The 16,377-nt window shown below is 46.8% G+C and overlaps 1 protein-coding gene across 4 annotated transcripts in view; it reads left to right on the top strand.

Annotated features, from left to right (window-relative positions):
• The first annotated feature begins 1,350 nt into the window (after positions 1–1,350).
• LOC143964080 (A disintegrin and metalloproteinase with thrombospondin motifs 2-like) overlaps positions 1,351–16,377 on the top strand; it is a 1,751,863-nt gene continuing 1,736,836 nt past the window's right edge. For 2 of the 4 annotated variants that reach the window (XM_077473790.1, XM_077473789.1), the window contains exon 1: positions 1,353–1,559. In XM_077473790.1, coding sequence (XP_077329916.1) covers positions 1,472–1,559 — 88 coding nt within the window. In that variant the 5' untranslated portion in view covers positions 1,353–1,471. Of the gene's footprint in view, positions 1,560–16,377 lie in introns of all 4 variants that reach the window. The other 2 variants (XM_077473787.1, XM_077473788.1) reach the window with 2 other exon arrangements.

The raw sequence follows: 16,377 nt of genomic DNA, 5'->3' as shown, positions 1-16,377 counted from the left end.
CATGTGACCCATTACTTGGCGCCGCCCAACCTGCCTACATGCAGTCTGCCCCAAGTGAAAGGAGGCTAAAGCTTAGTATACACATTCAGAAAACTGGACTAAAAATACCACTTTCGAAGTGATTGTATGATAATCTGATTGTTAGTACACAGCTTTAAAGAGCTGATCACAACAGATTATGCTAAATTATCCAAAGGAACAAACACAAATTTTACCTTGCAATTAGGTTGGCTCTATCATATCACAAGGGTGACCTCCGATCTGCATAGGATATCAGGAAAAACAACCTAGCAAGTCAAAAAATAAAAATAAATTGTTCCTATTCCAAGCCTCTGTTTTGTAAAAAAAGAAAATCAGAACAATGGACATGGTATACCATCAATCATATGTGCCTCTTGTGCTATTGGCTCTGTGTTTAGTGGAAATTCTCCTCCAGGATGGTGAACTATTTAAAGTCAAGGTAGGCTTCTTTTCAAAATAGTTTTGCCTTGTGTACCAAGAGCCAAAAAACAACAATATTTAGATGTTCAACATGCACAGCAAACCAAGACAACATCCTATGCATTGAATATTAGTATAAATCTATGCAGATAGGCTCTTGGATCACATTTGCGCATGTCAGTGAGTTCACGTTCAATCACTTTTGTGGACACGCAATCCAATCAGGCTCTTGAATTTATTTAAGATTGTATTTAATTATTTATCTTTTTTTTTAGTAAATCAGCCTGAACTGTTTTAGAACACTATAGTGTGAATCCAACCATAGCATCATTTCTATTACCCTTTACAGGAATATGCACAAGTAATTGAGTGGGAACATATAAGTAATTAGAGAAATGCCTCTCTCAGTTTATCTCCTTATGTCTCATATAGTAAGTACAATAATGCTAAAATATAGTTAAGAGCAACTTTGCAAAATATGATTACAGTACTACTGTATATTCCATACTTGGCTACCCAAGTACAAGACTTTTGGTATGAATATAGCTGACAAAAACATTATTTTTCTTTTATCTATCTGCAGTACACGATTGCTTCATTTAAACAGACAAGGTATTTCAGCCTTAGAAAACAAATATTTTAAAACGCTGGCAACTATTGACAAGCAATCTCTGCTCTAAAAAAAATTGCTAGAAAAGTCAAATAAAGTGTGCTTTCGAAAGTCTGGCATTGATAACTTCAGTGCTGCGCAAGATGATGAAAATAATAGACTGCCACATACACTCGGAAAGGAAATTGCAAACGCCTATCCAGAGATGTTTTATAATGACCAATCAAGCACTTTGCATGCAAACCAATCACATGTTAGATTACATCTCAACTTCAGATGAACTGGTGGTGTACAGCTGGAGTTATTCAGTTAGAAACATTCGTGCTTCTTTCCTGTGGGTGACACGGCTGTAGCCTGGAACTCGCTGGCTAGCAACGCTGGATTCCTGTGCTCAGCCAGCGAAGCTGCATTTGAACGGCAATGGAGCCTGTCATTGGGATTACTTGCATTGTCTTTTGCTTTATTCTCATAATGCCAACAAATTCCCTTTACATCTCTAAAGACAAAGGTACGATAGCTCTAAAAAACTGTTTTCGACCAGATGTTTTAGCAGTGCTTGTTGTTGGAATTTTCTGCGTAAACGTGCGTGCTTTTCATTTTTGTAGTATGATGTTATGTCATATAGGGTGTGGACTATTTAATACACAGGATTAGTGGACTTCCAGGACATTATCGTATCATTTTCAAAGGTGAAGACGTGTGTGTGTGTATGTGTGTGTGTGTGTGTGTGTGTATATATATATATATATATATATATATAAATGTGTATGCCTGGGGCAGGGTAAATGCTGCCAGATGTGCTAGCTCTTCTGTTTTCGTTAAAACACACACATGATTTCCAGAGCTGAGAGGTTTCTTATAAAATACACTGCACTGGATTTTTGCTCATGTAACACAATTGCTGGAATGCAAACAAGCGCTGTGCTGTGATTTCTCCCTCCTTTTTTGTAGGCTGTGTAATTTTGCTTACAAGTTAACTCCAAGCTTTAACAAGTTAGGGTAGTGATATTGGAAATGTTGAAATCTTTAACAAATGTTTTGATGTAGTAGCGTGATGTGTAAGTTATGTTAACAAGTTCAAAAGGGGTTTGAGAAGCCTATTTAATACAGAGGTGTGTGGGTTTTTTTTTTTTTTTTTTTTTTTTTTTTTTTTTTTTTTTTTTACATTTGCTGTCATTTTATTCATAAAACAGAATAATCACAGTGAATGCGGCTTTGAAATTGCACAATACTAAAGCCGCATGTCAGTGCGACTTCATGCATCAGTGTATGAAGTCGCACATGTCAGACAATATCGAATGTCTGGCATCTGATAACTTGCATAGGCAAGTCCCACCTGAAATCGCTAAAAGTAGTGCAAGAGCAACTTTTTCAAATTGGTGCGGCACAGCAAAGCCGATCAAGATGCACTGATGTGAACCCACTCTTATTGTAATTTAGCAGGTTAAAATGACATTGCCTAAAACCTAATATTTTTCAACCTTTAGACTTCAATTGGAAAGGGTGCTTACTGTAACATTCACCCTATTCAGGGCCAACGATACCGGGGTACTGTTGGTCCTCCTGTTCAAGGCCTGGGCAGCAGGGGGTATCGGATTTGGGCAGGACGGTGAGGATGATTGTTGTGGCAGACTTGCAGTTTACAGGAGCAATGCCCTGTGTCTCCCTGTAACAACTGAAAGCCAGTTTCTCCACCTCTCCCTCCTGCCGACTTTCAGCTTTTTTTTTTTTTTTTTTTTTTAATCTTTTTATTGAGTTTTAATAATTTAACAGAAAAACAACATACATTGGTCATGACAAGTGATCATTTTGGCACCTACAGAATTCTGGTATAAGGCAACCAGTTACATGAAACGCGGCAGAAAATTTAAGGCATCACGGTGGTCTCAGTAGGCTGACTCCATGGGTAGGAGGACGGCGTGGGGCTAAAACGCGCATCTCAGAAATATATGTTACATGCACAATTGCAGATTCCTATTCATTAGCAGAAGATAATGAGTTAAGTAGGGTGTGAATCAGAGGCTATGGAGGCGTCCACTAGCCATTTGGACCAGACCTTGTCATATTTTTGTGGGCAACCCCTATTAGCATAACAATCTTTGTAAAGAGGCAGGCTGTTGTTAACCAATTGTTTCCACAGGGAGAGAGGAGGAGGAGGAGGAGGAGGAGGAGGAGTAGGAGTAGGTTTACGTCCTGCCCACATTTGATTTCTCCTGCTGTGTGCCCAACCCTGCAGCGTTGCTGGCTTCCATCTCCTGCTGGCTGTTGCGAGCACATGGGGGGGGGGGGGGGGGATGTTCAGGATGAAGAGTGGGGAAAGGGGCCAGTAAATGTGATTTACTAGGCCCTTCCCTTTGTGAATGAACACAGTAAGTGATCAATACTGATCACTGTATCCATTCATAACTGAACTGTTTACTATGCTTCAGTTTATGACTGAACAGGAGAGCTCTGTGTCCTGTTCATTCATCTGCAGTGCAGCTGGGGCTGCAGAGAAACAAACTGAATAATCTGTGTTTTTCTTTCGTTTATTGACGGACACAGAATCTTCATCTTGATCTTTAGGGTTATATTGCTACCTTCAGGAGGGGACTAGGCAGAATATGTGAAAACAGCAAAACTGCACAGTACCGCCCAGGGGGCAGTCCTACTGGCTATAACCCCTCACACTGCATCCAGCAGCTCAGTTTTTTTTTTTTTTTCTGCCTAGTGTAGAAGGACCTGGCTCCTATTGGGGACCATTGGTCCTGGGAATTTTTTTGTTTTTTCTGCATTTTTGATTCCTGTGATCTACAATCAACAGCTGGGCAGGGTGACAGGCTGGATAATATAGATCCTAGTAGTCTCCTCAGCCTGGCCATCGAGCATGAGCAGACCTTAGCTATGCGCTGGGTCAGCCACGACATGCCCCGTCTGATCCAGGGGTGGCCGGTGAGCTATATGCTCTGGGACACACATGACTGGACTACTGCTGTCTGTGTCACAGTGTGCCGTGGCCAACAGCCACCCCGTACTGCTCTGGTGATGGGTCTGTCCCTGAAATGCGCCCAGCAGTCCCTGCAGGAGGGGTAAGTATGGTTGCACCTGTCTCGGCAGGATGGAGCAGCTGGGAGATTGACTAGGGGGGTCTCTCCCTCTCCCTCTCCCTTTCCCTCCTCCCCATGCTATGGGCTGCTGTGTAACTGGACATATGGGGGTGTGGTGCACGTACCTGGCCGGGGGTCCTCGGGTGGGGGGGGGGGAAGCTGAGTCCTGGCAGGGGGCTGCGCTGGGTGTTGGTGGTCTGCTCGTCCCTTTCTCTCTTTTTTTTTTTTTTTTTTTTGGCCATGGTGGAGTGTTTTAGTGTGTGTATACCATGTGGGGAGGCCATCTGGCGGACCGCGGCCATTTTTCTGTAGCCACAGCCAGTTTTTCCCTTTCGGCCATTTTCCCGGTGCCCTCAGACGTCTCTTGCTGAGGCGGCCGGCGGACATTTTCTAGTAGCCGCAGCTTGTTTTGCCTATAGCGCTGGGAGACTTTGTTTCTTTCTGGAACAGCACGAATTTTACACAGAACACCTCGTGACTGACACAGGGGAGAGTGGACGGCGGCAAAATATTGCAGTACCTGGGTTCAGGGTGGTGAGTCCTGCGGGGGGCCCCCTCAGTCTGTGGTAGCTAGGAGGGTGGACTTTTTGTGTGACTTGCCTTAGGTCCCTAGGTGGTGACAGGTGAGTGTGGGTCAGCATGGTGTCAGAAGCTGGCGCTTCTTTCCCAGACATCCCTGTTATGGCAACCGGTTCCCCTGCACTGCCTATGGATGCTCTGCCGGCGGTCCTGAAGTCCTTTTGTTGCCAGAGTGGAAGCGGCCTGTGGGCGCAAGGGGGGCAGCCGGCCCTGTTCTGAAGTTTCAGAGGATGCGGACCAGGACCGTCCGGACAGTGAGAATGACTCCATGTCAGCGCAGGAAAAAGCGCTTGTAGGAGCCCTTATCACAGCAGTGCGGGATAACCTAAAGATGGAGGATATGGCGGGGGGGCATCTGCAGAGGTGTCGGTTGCTTTTGGGTCCCGCAAGCCGGCCCGCGCGGCTAAGGTGTTTCCTTACCTAACTTATTTTGATAAGGTTATTTACAAGGAGTGGGGAAGCCTACAGCGGGTCTTTTCAGTCCCGTGACACATGACGGTGCGTTGCCCCTTTTGAAGGGAGTTTCCTGAAGAAATGGACATCTCTGATTGATTGTTGACCCAAACCACCCCCCCACCCCCCAGTATCCAGGTTAAATAAGGTAACCATGATTTTGATGGAAGGGACCCCTGCTTTCAAGCACCATGCCCACAGGAGGGCTGAGGCAGTTGCTTGATCCATGGTTACGGTGGTGGGGTCACTATTGCGGCCAATATTAGCCACAGGTCTGGTATACCAGATGCTTACTGAATGGGTTAAATTGTTCCACTGTGAGTTGGAGAAGCAACAGGCTTCCCTGGTCTGCATGGAGCTGGCAGACCAGTTGGTGCAGGGCCTTAAGTATGTCTGTGATGCGGCCTTAGATCCAGCCCCCTTGTCTCTAGAGCCTTAGTATCAGCTGTGGTGCTACGTCACCTGGTTTGGCTAAAATGCTGGTCTGTAGACCAGGCATCTAAGACAGCACTGGCGAATTTGCCCTTCCAGGGAGAGAGACTGTTTGGAGCCTCGCTGGATGACATTATTAAGACTGTTACTGGGGGTAGGAGTACGTTGCTCCCAGGAAAGGTAAGGAGCCACGCCGTAGGCTCATAAGCAGATTTTTTTTTTTTTCTCCGCCAGGGTCGGCAGGTAAGCGTTCCCAGTCCAACAAGGTGCCCGCTGAGGGATAAAAGCGTCCCATTTTTTTCGCAAGTCTGTTGCCGCATGAAGGTTTGCCCCTGCCCAACTATCGGGTGGGGGGTCGCCTTCTGGAGTTTGCAGCTTGGTGGACCTCTCTACTTTCTGACCAGTGGATCTGCAAACTGGATTCATCAGGATACAAGATGGTTTCTTTCTTGTCCGTCAACATGGGTTGTGATATATATATATATATATATATATATATATATATATATATATTTTTTTTTCCCTCCAGCCTTCATCTTCTTCCGGCTCGTCGGGAAGCCCTGTTCGGGGCAGTACAGGACCTGCTGCTGCGTGGGGAGAAAGTGCCTGTGCCAACGCTGGAAAGGTTTCAGGGATTCTACTGCCAATCTGTTTGTAGTCCCAAAGAAGGGGTCCGTCTGGTCCTGGATCTCCCAAGGCCCTCAACAGCTTTGTGAAAGTACAAAGGTTCAGGATGCAATCAGTTTGCTCCGTGGTCACTGCACTCCATCAGGGGGATTTCCTGGCGTCCCTGGACATCAAGGACGCATATTTACATGTCCCCTTACGCGTCAGGAATCGTAGGTTTCTGTGAGTTGTGGTCGTGGATGAGTACTACCAATTTGTAGCTCTCCCTTTTGGCCCGGCATGGCTAGTCCCAATTCTGGCTTTGCTAAGGCAGCAAGGGATCGCAATCAAGGGTTACCTGGATGACCTCCTTCTGAAAGCAGCTTCCACCTCAGAATTAAGTGAGGATGCGGCAATCACCATGCAAACTCTTCGGGAGTAAGTTGGGTACTGAACCTCCAGAAGTCGGTGTTGGTGCCGGCTCAATGCTTGGAGTACCTGGGCTTCCTTCTTGACTCCTCCAGATGCGAGAGTCTTTTTTTTCCCTTCGGACAAGCTGCAGACTCTTCAAGCTGCGATTGAAGTTGTTGGTGGCCCTCACGTCATTTTTGCATGTGAGTCCTGGGTCTCATGGTAGCCACTTTCGAGGAGATACCGTATGCTCAATTCCACATTTGAGTCTTGTAAAAGGAGATCCTGTCTAAATGGGACAAATCTCCATTATCTCTGGATTGTCAAATTCAGGTGAGCCATCTAGTCAGGGATTCCCTGCTCTGGTGGCTGCAGTCTCCAGCCCTTCAGTCTGGGAAGTCGTCCCTTCCTCTTCATTGGACGGTGATCACAACGGATGCCGGCCTGACCGATTTTGGGGGGGGGGAGTTTGGGGCGTACAGTCAGCCCAGGGTCGCTGGCAGGTGGGATTCTCCCTGCGTCCAATCGATGTGCTGGAACTTTGGGCGCTCAGGTGGTGCCTCTCCACATGGTCACAGAGGCTGCAGGGGCATCTGGTCAGGATCCAGTCGGACAACACCACAGCGGTGGAATATGTCTTCCATCAAGGAGGAACAAGGAGCTCAGCTGCAGCACAGGAGGTCACTCACATCCTGCGGTGGGCAGAGCGGTGCGTGCTGGCTTTGTTCACCGTATACATTCCAGGCATAGAAAACTGGCAAGCGGACTACCTAAGTCATCAGATGCTGGACCAAGGAGAATGGTCGCTACATCCGGCTGTATTTCGGCTCCTTTGCCTAAGGTGGGGCACGCCAGATGTGGATCTCCTGGCTTCTTGACTTAGAAGGTACAGTGGTTTGTGGCCAGGTCAAAAGATCCCTGGGCGGACCCGGCAGATGCATTGGTGGCTCCATGGGGGCATTAGCGGCTGATTTATGCCTGGAGGCTGAGGGGATTCTGGTGATTCTGATTGGCCTCGGCGTCCTTGGTACGTTGACATAGTAAGAATTATGGCTGATGTTCCTTGGAGGCTACCGATGCGAGAGGACCTTCTGTCGCAAGGTCCAATACTTGGAGGAGGGCCGGTTTTGAAAAAAAAATGTTTTAAAAGTCAGCAGCTGCAAACACTGTAGCTGCTGACTTTTAATAAGTAAACTTACCTGTCTAGGGCGCCGTGATGTCGGCCGCCCGAGGCTGACCTGTCCCTCAGTCTCGGGTCCCGGCACCGCCATTTTGGGTAAGGGAAACTTCCCGCTCCACTGCCCGTTTCCTCCTGCGCATGCGCGAGTTACGCAGCGCTTTGTGAATGGGATGCGCTGTGTTCTGGGACACACAGTTCCCAGAACACAGCGTGACTCATTACCCAGAAGATGCTGCGCGGAGGAGAGAAGAAAGAAGATCTCCGGAGGAGGAAGAGGCAGATTAGGATGATGTGCCTAGCAACAGGCATTTCTGGTAAGTAAGAAGAAAAAAAAAAAAATTTTTTTTTTTTTTTTTTTTTTTTCTAAATTTTTAATGTATTTTCTTTTTTCAGGGTGGCCCTTCACTTTAATCCTGCTTTACAGTTTCTGTCTTTAACGACATGGCTGTTGAAAGCCAGGTGCTAAGGGGCCGAGGTCTGTCAGATCTCCACTATGCTGAGGGAACGGAAGTCATCTACTCTGAAGATTTACCATTGTACGTGGAAGGCCTACATCTCCTCCATGTGTGAGGAGATGGGGTGGCATCCACATACATATTCAGTTTCCAGGATCCTGCTGTTTTTGTAGTGAGGAATGGATCCGAAACTTGCCTTCTGCACCATTAAGGGGCAGATAATTTTCCAGTGACCTTTTGGTGACTCATTCATTGGTTGGCCACCATTTCTCGGGGGATCAGACAGATCGTGGTTCAGGCTTATGCCTTAAGGGGCGGGTGCCCTCCTTTCCTGTCACGTCATATTCGACCAGGGCAATTGGTGCCTCCTGGGCTTTCCGACATCATCAAGCGTCCGTTTCCCAGGTGTGGAAGGCGGCGACCTGGTCGTCCATTCACACTTTCATTACATTTTACAAGTTTGATGAGAGCACATCTTCAGATGTTTCTTTGGCCGCAAGGTTTTGCAGACGGCCGTTTAACCACTTCGTGCCCGCGCTATAGACTGCTACAGCACGGACGCTAACTGCCGGCAGGGGGTCCCTGGACGTCCTCCTGTTTACTCCCCCCTCTGCGAGCCGCCGCAGACACGCATCGGAAGTTCTGTGTTTGCCGTGTCCCTCGGACACAGCCAATCACAGCAGCCATTTAGCACTCGATCGCAGTGTCCAATGAGAGGTGATCTCATATGAGATCATCTCTCATCGCCGGCTCTCCCTCCTTACACAGAGACAGCATGTGAGGAGGGAGAGATGAACGGCTGCAGCCAGTGAGTAAGAACGCACACGCCCGCCTGTCAGTATGACATGTCCCCAGTGACACCTGTCAGTTGTCATCAGTGCCACGTATTAGTGACATCTGTCCTAAGTGTCATTGTCCTGTTGCACCAGAGCCTTCAAAAGTGTAATAGGTAGTCAACAAGTTAGATGTGTAATTTATGCTCCTACAACACGTGACAGTGCTCCCTGCATGTTGGGTCTGTCTAAGTGGCCAGGCTGTGAAAGTCCCACACATGTGGTATCATAATACTCCAGGAGGAGTAGCAGAATGTATTTTGGGGTGTCATTGTGGTGTACACATGCTATGTGAGAGAAATAACCTATTACAGTGACAATTTTGTGGGGGGGGGGGGGGGGAAATAAAAAATCGGACACAGTTTAAAAGGCCCCTCCCTTTCCCTTTTGTCCCTCCAGTTGTTTTGTGTTTCCAGACCTCCAGGAGTATGCACCGTCATGTTTGCTTCTCTCGTTTGGTCTGGTGACTGTGGCTAGCGGACCCCCCCCCCCCCCCCCCCCTGTTCAGAATACTCAGACCATGGCCATGTCTGCAGTATTTTCTGCTATTTTCAGCAGTCTGAGAAGGGTTCCCCCTGGTGGTTTCTTGTTTTAGGGAATCTTCTGTCACTTCCACCCCCAGTGTCCTGGTACACACAGAGTGCTTCCTTGTGTCCTTTTCACCGTTCTGGGTGTACCAAGATGGCGGTGAGTGCACTTCTTGTCTCACCGCCAGAACCGGAAGTGATGTCACACACTTCCGGAAGCCGAGCCTCTTGATGTTAAAGGACCGGCTCAGGCACACAGGCTGCTGGGGATGTTTTGCTGGCTGTACAGCAAACGGACAGCGTTGAAGCTCATTACAACTATCTGGTCCTTCTCATGGAGGTTAAGGACACACCTGAGGACAGTGCACCCGCTATGTCTAATCCAGGGCTGCAATCGGGTCCTGTGTTACCCCTAAGGTTAGTACTTCTCTGCTGTAATGAGAGATTGTATATCCAAGGGTATTTATGGTTTTCTTTTTTTCTAGGTTGAGAAACCTGGTGAAAAGGAACTGTGGAAATTGTAGATCCAAGCTTCCTGATAGCTGTAGGAAACTGTTATGTGAGACATGTATTTCTTCAGTGGCAAGGGCTGAGTCTGTTTCTAACCTAAAGTACTTGATGGTTTCCATGAAGGGGAGTAGGTTCCTGCTTTCCAGCCTTTTAATGATGGGTTAGTTGGGTTGGGCCCTTCCATACCAGTAGCTGTGACATTACCCTAGGTTTCTTTGCTCTCGTCAAGATCTCTACCCCCTTTGGTGTTAGAGACCGTTAGTTCCCATGCGGTCTCTGATCCAGAGGAGGGGGAGAACTCAGATTCCTCATCTGACGAGGAATCTGTGTCAGAGATTGAAGAAACGGTTAACATGGCTAGATTTCCAGTCGTAGATATTGAAGAACGCAGTTTTTACTTCTGAATAGATTGAGCCACCACAAAAATCTCAATTGGTTCAGGATAGAATGTATAGGGGTCTTCAAGGGCTTAAGCCTAAATCTTTTCCAGTATACCAGTCACTTAAAGATATAGTCCTGTCAGAGTGAAAAGAGCCTGAGAAAAGGTTGTTCCAGTTAAGAGGACATAAGAGGAGGATTCCCTTTCAGTCTGACATTGAAGAGACATTTTTCAAGTGTCCGAGACTGGATGCTCCTATGTCTCAAGTTTCTAAAAGATCAGATTTTTTTTTATTTGCAGACTCTGGGGTTCTTAAGGACCAGATGGATAGCAAAGCTGACACTTTGCTCCGTAAGGCCTGGGAGGCTTCAGCCTTCACTCTGGGACCAGCCCTGGCATCCACCTGCTTAGCTAGAAACCTAGATGTTTGGGTCCAGAGGCTAGATGACCTGCTCTCCACTGACACACCTGTAGAACAGAACAAATAATCTCTTCCCCTGATTGCGGCAGCAGACTATGTTAGATCAGTGGTCAAAACGTCAGCTTTGATCAATTGCTCTAGATGGCAATCTGGTTAAAATCCTAGGATGGGGATCTGACCTCCATAAATAAATTCTGCAGTATTCCCTTTTTGAAGGCAAACTATCGTGTTTTTTTTGGTTTTAGAAGAAGTACTTACTCGGTCCTCCGTAAAAGGTAAACGTTTCCCAGCTCGGAAGGTTAAGCCTCAAAGTAAGAGGCCCTTTTGTAGTTTTCAGGGCAAAGCTAACTTCAAACCAGGGGTTAGCAGGCAAAGAAAAGGGGTAGGGGTAGGAGGAAGGCTGACCTTTTTCAGCAAGGAATGGGTAAAAGTAACATAAAGTCCTTTTGGTCTCAAGGTCATAAAAGAGGGTTTCAGGTTGGAATTCAATCTTCCTCTTCCCCAGAGGTTTTTTCTCTCATCTGCCAAGGGACCAAGAGAAACGACAGGGCATATTGGGTATGATTTCTCTTTTGGAAATCAGAAGGGGTTATTTCCCCTGTTCCGGACGATCAAAAATTCCAAGGATTTTATCATCATGTTTTCCTTTATAAGGAAGGCACCAGGAGGATTTTGGATGGTCATCAATCTGAGCCTCCTAAACAGTTCGTTGGTTTACAGGCGTTTCCGGATGGAAAGCAGTTACTCACTCAGGAATCTGTTATTGCTAGAGCTATTCATGGTGGAGATATTGGCAGTTCAAAGCCCTTCATTTTGGTCTCTCGGGTTCCCCCCCCCCCCCCCCCCCCCCCCCGAGAATCTTTACAAAGGTCATGGCCTTTTTTTTAGTTTTCAGAAAATGTCAGTCGTCCCTTATTTGGATGACTTTTTGATCTTTTCCTGGGACAATGCGGGCCTGGATCGGGATCTGCAAGTAGTTCTGCAGACCTTCCAAAGATTGGGTTGGAAAGTCAATCTGCTTCAGGTGCAATCCCCAGGCATCCCTGTGTCAGATAATGCAGCTGTTGGGCTTGATGACTGCAGCAATTCTGGGAGTGCCCTGGGCCCAATTGCATTCCAGACCCTACAGACATTTCTTCTGCCTTGTTGGGATCGAAGAAAGGCCTCTCTGGATTAGGTCGTGCAGTTTTCAGGAAACGATTCTCTCAATCTGTCCTAGTGGATCTGACCAGAGAATCCTGTAGGTAGGGAAGGCTTGGCCCCAGCGCTTCCCAGTAAAGATTACCACAGACTCCAGCTTGTGAGGTTGGGGGCGCACTAAGGATTGGCAGGCTCAGGGCGCCTGGCAGCCAGAAGAGGCAGCCCAATCATCAAACTACAGGGAACTGTTAGCAGTAGGAAAAGCTTTGGTCACTTTGAAAACCAGGGTTCATGCAAAGGACCAAAAAAAAATTCCACGACACTGGCTTACCTCAACAAATGGGGGGGGGGGGGGGGGTGCGCACTCAGACAGCCTGCTAGTGTTGAGTCAGGAGATCCTTTTCTGGGCAGAGGACAATGTTTCCTCAATCAGGGCAGTCCACATCATTGGGTCGGCAAATATACTGGCATATTATCTGAGTAGAGTAACTGTCACTTCCAGCAGCAGTTGGGAGCTGAAGCAAGAAATCTTCTGGGAGTTAGTTGTCAAGTGAGGAATGCCCAAAGGGGATCTGTTTGCTTCCAACCACAACAGGAAGCTTCCAGCTTATTTTTTCCCTGCACATAGAAACAAAGTCCCTAGGGACAGATGCGCTCTTTCCAGTGGATTTTTCCCCTGGCCTACACCTTTCCTCCAATTCTGCTATTGCCTCTGGGGGTCCAAAAGATTGCAGGAACTAGCAGAAGTGATTCTGATTGCTCCATGGTGGCCCAGAAGGAGTTGCTTCTTTGCACTGAGAGCACTCTGAGTTGCTTCTTTGCACTGAGAGCACTCTGCCAAAGGCAAGATACCTTCTACACCAGGGGCCAATGCTGCCTCCAAACCCTCGGATTTACTGTCTGTTGGCTTTGAGACTGAGTGGTGCATCCTACAATTGAAAGGATGTTCAACTAGGGTTATTGTGACTAAGAGGTTGCTTTGCATTCCTTCGATGTGCTCCGGGCTCTGTGGGTGTATCTGTTTTTAGTACGGCTCGTTTTCCGAGGTCGGACTCGCTGTTTGTTTCGATGGCTGGTACGAAGAAGGGCCTGGCATTCTCGCCTGCCACAATTTCTTGGTGGATCAGACAAATCGTGGTTCAGGCTTATGCCTTAAGGGGCGGGCACCCCCCTTTCCTGTCACGTCGCATTCGACCAGGGCAATTGGTGCCTCCTGGGCTTTCCGATATCAAGCGTCCGTTTCCCAGGTGAGTAAGGTGGCAACCTAGTCGTCTGTTCACACTTTCACTAAATTTTACAAGGTCGATGTGAGCGCATCTTGGGATGCTTGCTTCGACCGCAAGGTTTTGCAGGCGGCTGTTTAAGGTTGCAACTCCTCCATTGAGTAGCTCTGGTGGTTATGGGTGGAGTTTTCTTGCTGTTCCCACCCCTCCCCTTTGTTTTTGTGTGGGGTGTTTTTTTTTTTTTTTTTTTTTTTTTTTTTACACTGCTTGGGGACGTCCCTAAGGTCAAGATGAAGATGCTGTGTCCGTCAATGAACGAAAGATAAAATAGGATTTTTGTACTCGCTGTAAAATCCTTTTCTCTGACGTTCATTGACGGACACAGCACCCACCCCTCCTATTTGTTTGTACTGCTTTTTGACAAACTGAGCTGCTGGCTGCAGTGTGAGGGGTTATAGCCAGTAGGACTGCCCCCCCTGGGCGGTACTGTGCAGTTTTAACATGTTCTGCCTAGTCCTCTTCTGAAGGGGCGATATAACCTAAGATGAAGATGCTGTGTCGGTCAGTGAACTTCAGAGAAAAGGATTTTATGGCAAGTACAAAAATCATATTTTTCCATTCCCTATGTTCTGGACTTTTTACAGAGCAGAGTGGAAAAGGGGCTTGCTGTCAGCACACTTAGGGTTCAAGTTGCTGCCCTATCTCTGTTCATGGAGAAAAGACTGGCGAAGAAGCCCTTAATTAAGAGATTCTCCCCCCCCCCCCCCCCCTAGCTAGGGCTAGACGTACACCCAGAGTAGTCAAGCAGGTTCCCCCCTGGGATTTGTCATTGGTATTGAACGCCCTTACCAGAGCTCCTTTTGAGCCACTGCGTGATGCCTCTTTAAAATTACTTCCACAGGTCCCAGGAAGTGGTTCTTCCTAACTTTTGTTCTCCCCCCAGGAATCCGGAGGAAGAAAGGTTACTTTATTTTTATATATTTTTTTTGATGTAAGAAGATGTCTTCTACACTACTTAAAAGTTACTAGTGAATTTAGTAAAGATTCCCAATTGCAGATTATTTTTAGTGTTCCAAAGCTTCCAGAGGTTCCATTTCCAGATGGATTAGAGAAGCTATATGTGAGGCCTACAAATCCCCTCCTTCCAGAGTTAGAACTCACTCTACTAGGTCGCTAACTGCTTCTTGGACAGAGTGGGTGCATCATGGGAGGATATTTCCAAAGCTGCTGTCTGTGCCGCCTCCTCATGCATTCATCAGGCATTATAGAGTCCAGATGCTTTCCAGTCAGGACCTCTCCTTTTGGAAGGAAAGTACTTTAGGCTGTCAACCCTCCCTAAGGTATAGATCTTGCTTATCCTCTCGAGTAGCTGTCCTGGAAGATCAGGGAGTAAAACCCCCGTTAGATTTACTGGTGACAACAGTATTTCCACAAATCTTCCAGGACAGCCTCTATATTCCCACCCTATTCTTTTTTTCCACCGATTTTTTTTTTTTTTTTATTCCCCCTGTTGTGGTGGGGTGTGGTGTTTGTGGTTTTTTTTTTTTTTTTTTTTTTTTCCCTTTCCTGTTGGTGGATTCTATGTTTATTCCTCTTCAGAGTTCCCTTTTTGGTGGAGGTTTACTTGATCTTCATACAACTGAGGGTCAGGGGAAAGGAGGTGCCTTTTTTAAATTGTCTGCCGGATTTGTGTTTCCTGTAGAAGGAGGAGCCAATCATCTCTTAAGTAGCTGTCCTGGAAGATTCATGGAAATACCGTTACTGGTAAGTCTCTAACAGGGTTTTTCAGTTCCGTTCCCTGTCTCAAAGGTGAAATGTCAGCCATCTGTTCAGACCCCATTATATCAATGCCCCCCCCCCCCCCCCAACCGTGTTGGAAAAAAAATTATAAAAATAATTTAAAAAAATTAACCGCTTGAGATCCGCGCTATAGCCAAATGAGCTATTGACGTCGTCCTGTGCACGAGCGGCCTGCGCGCTCTGTGATCAGCGAGTCTGAGACTCGCCCGATCACAGATTGGAGCAAAAGGTCGATCCTGACCCCTTACCACGTGATCAGCTGTCAGCCAATGACAGCTGATCATGTGATCAAAACAGAGCCGGTAATCAATCTGATCACTGGCGGCCGTGAGGGACTTCAGTCCCAATCACGGCCAAGTCATCAGTGCCCACCTGCCCCCTGCCAGTGCAACCTAATTAAAGTAAAAGTGCCACCCATCAGTACCACCCCTTAGTGCCCATAGTGCCACCTATCAGTGCCCACAATCTGCCTCAACAACAGTGCTGCACCTCATATGCCACATATCCCTGCCCATCTGTGCCATCTTATCTGTGCCCATCAGTGATGCCTTATCTATGCCTATCGGTGCCACCTTAACCGTGCCCACCAGTGCTGCCTGATCAGCGCATTTCAATGAACGAGAAAAATTACCTGTTTGCAAAATTTTATAACAAACTATTAAACATGATTTTATTTATTTATTTTTTTTGCATCTTTTTTTGTTTAGCAAAAAATAAAACTCCCAGCTGTAATTAAATACCACCAAAAGAAAGCTCCATTTTGTGGGAAAAAAATTATAAAAATTTCATTTGGGTACAGTGTTGTATGACCGCGCAATTGTCATTCAAAGTGCATCAGCGCTGAAAATTGGTCTGGGCAGGAGGGGGGTTTAAGTGCCCAGAAAGCAAGTGGTTAAACAGGTGCTGACTGACCCACATACATTAACTGTGGCAGTTATGGGCAGAATTGCGTACATGTATGTGATTCTGCACCTCCAAGTCTGGGTCACACGGGAAGGGTAGGACTTTACATGAAGCGCGTGGCACGAGAGAGTAATGGGGTGAACATGAAGGAATTTTATTAACATAATATTAGAACATCCAAATTACAGTTTCAAGATGCATGTAACCATACATATAATACATGAGTGAGTAGTAGGGATGAGCCGAACTTTCGAACGGACCCCAAATTCGTACGAACTTTAGAACCCCATTGAAGTCTATGGGACTCGAACGTTTGAAATAAAAAGTGCTAATTTTAACGGCTAATCTGCAAGACACTGTCCTAAAAAGGGTTTGGGGACATGGGTCA

The sequence above is a fragment of the Lithobates pipiens genome, unplaced genomic scaffold (genome assembly GCF_037356315.1).
Source record: "Lithobates pipiens isolate NorthernLeopardFrog02 unplaced genomic scaffold, aLitPip1_a1.2 Scaffold_8, whole genome shotgun sequence".
NCBI lineage: Eukaryota > Metazoa > Chordata > Amphibia > Anura > Ranidae > Lithobates > Lithobates pipiens.
Note: the sequence above shows the minus strand (reverse complement) of the source record. Positions and strands in the feature narration are given on the sequence as shown.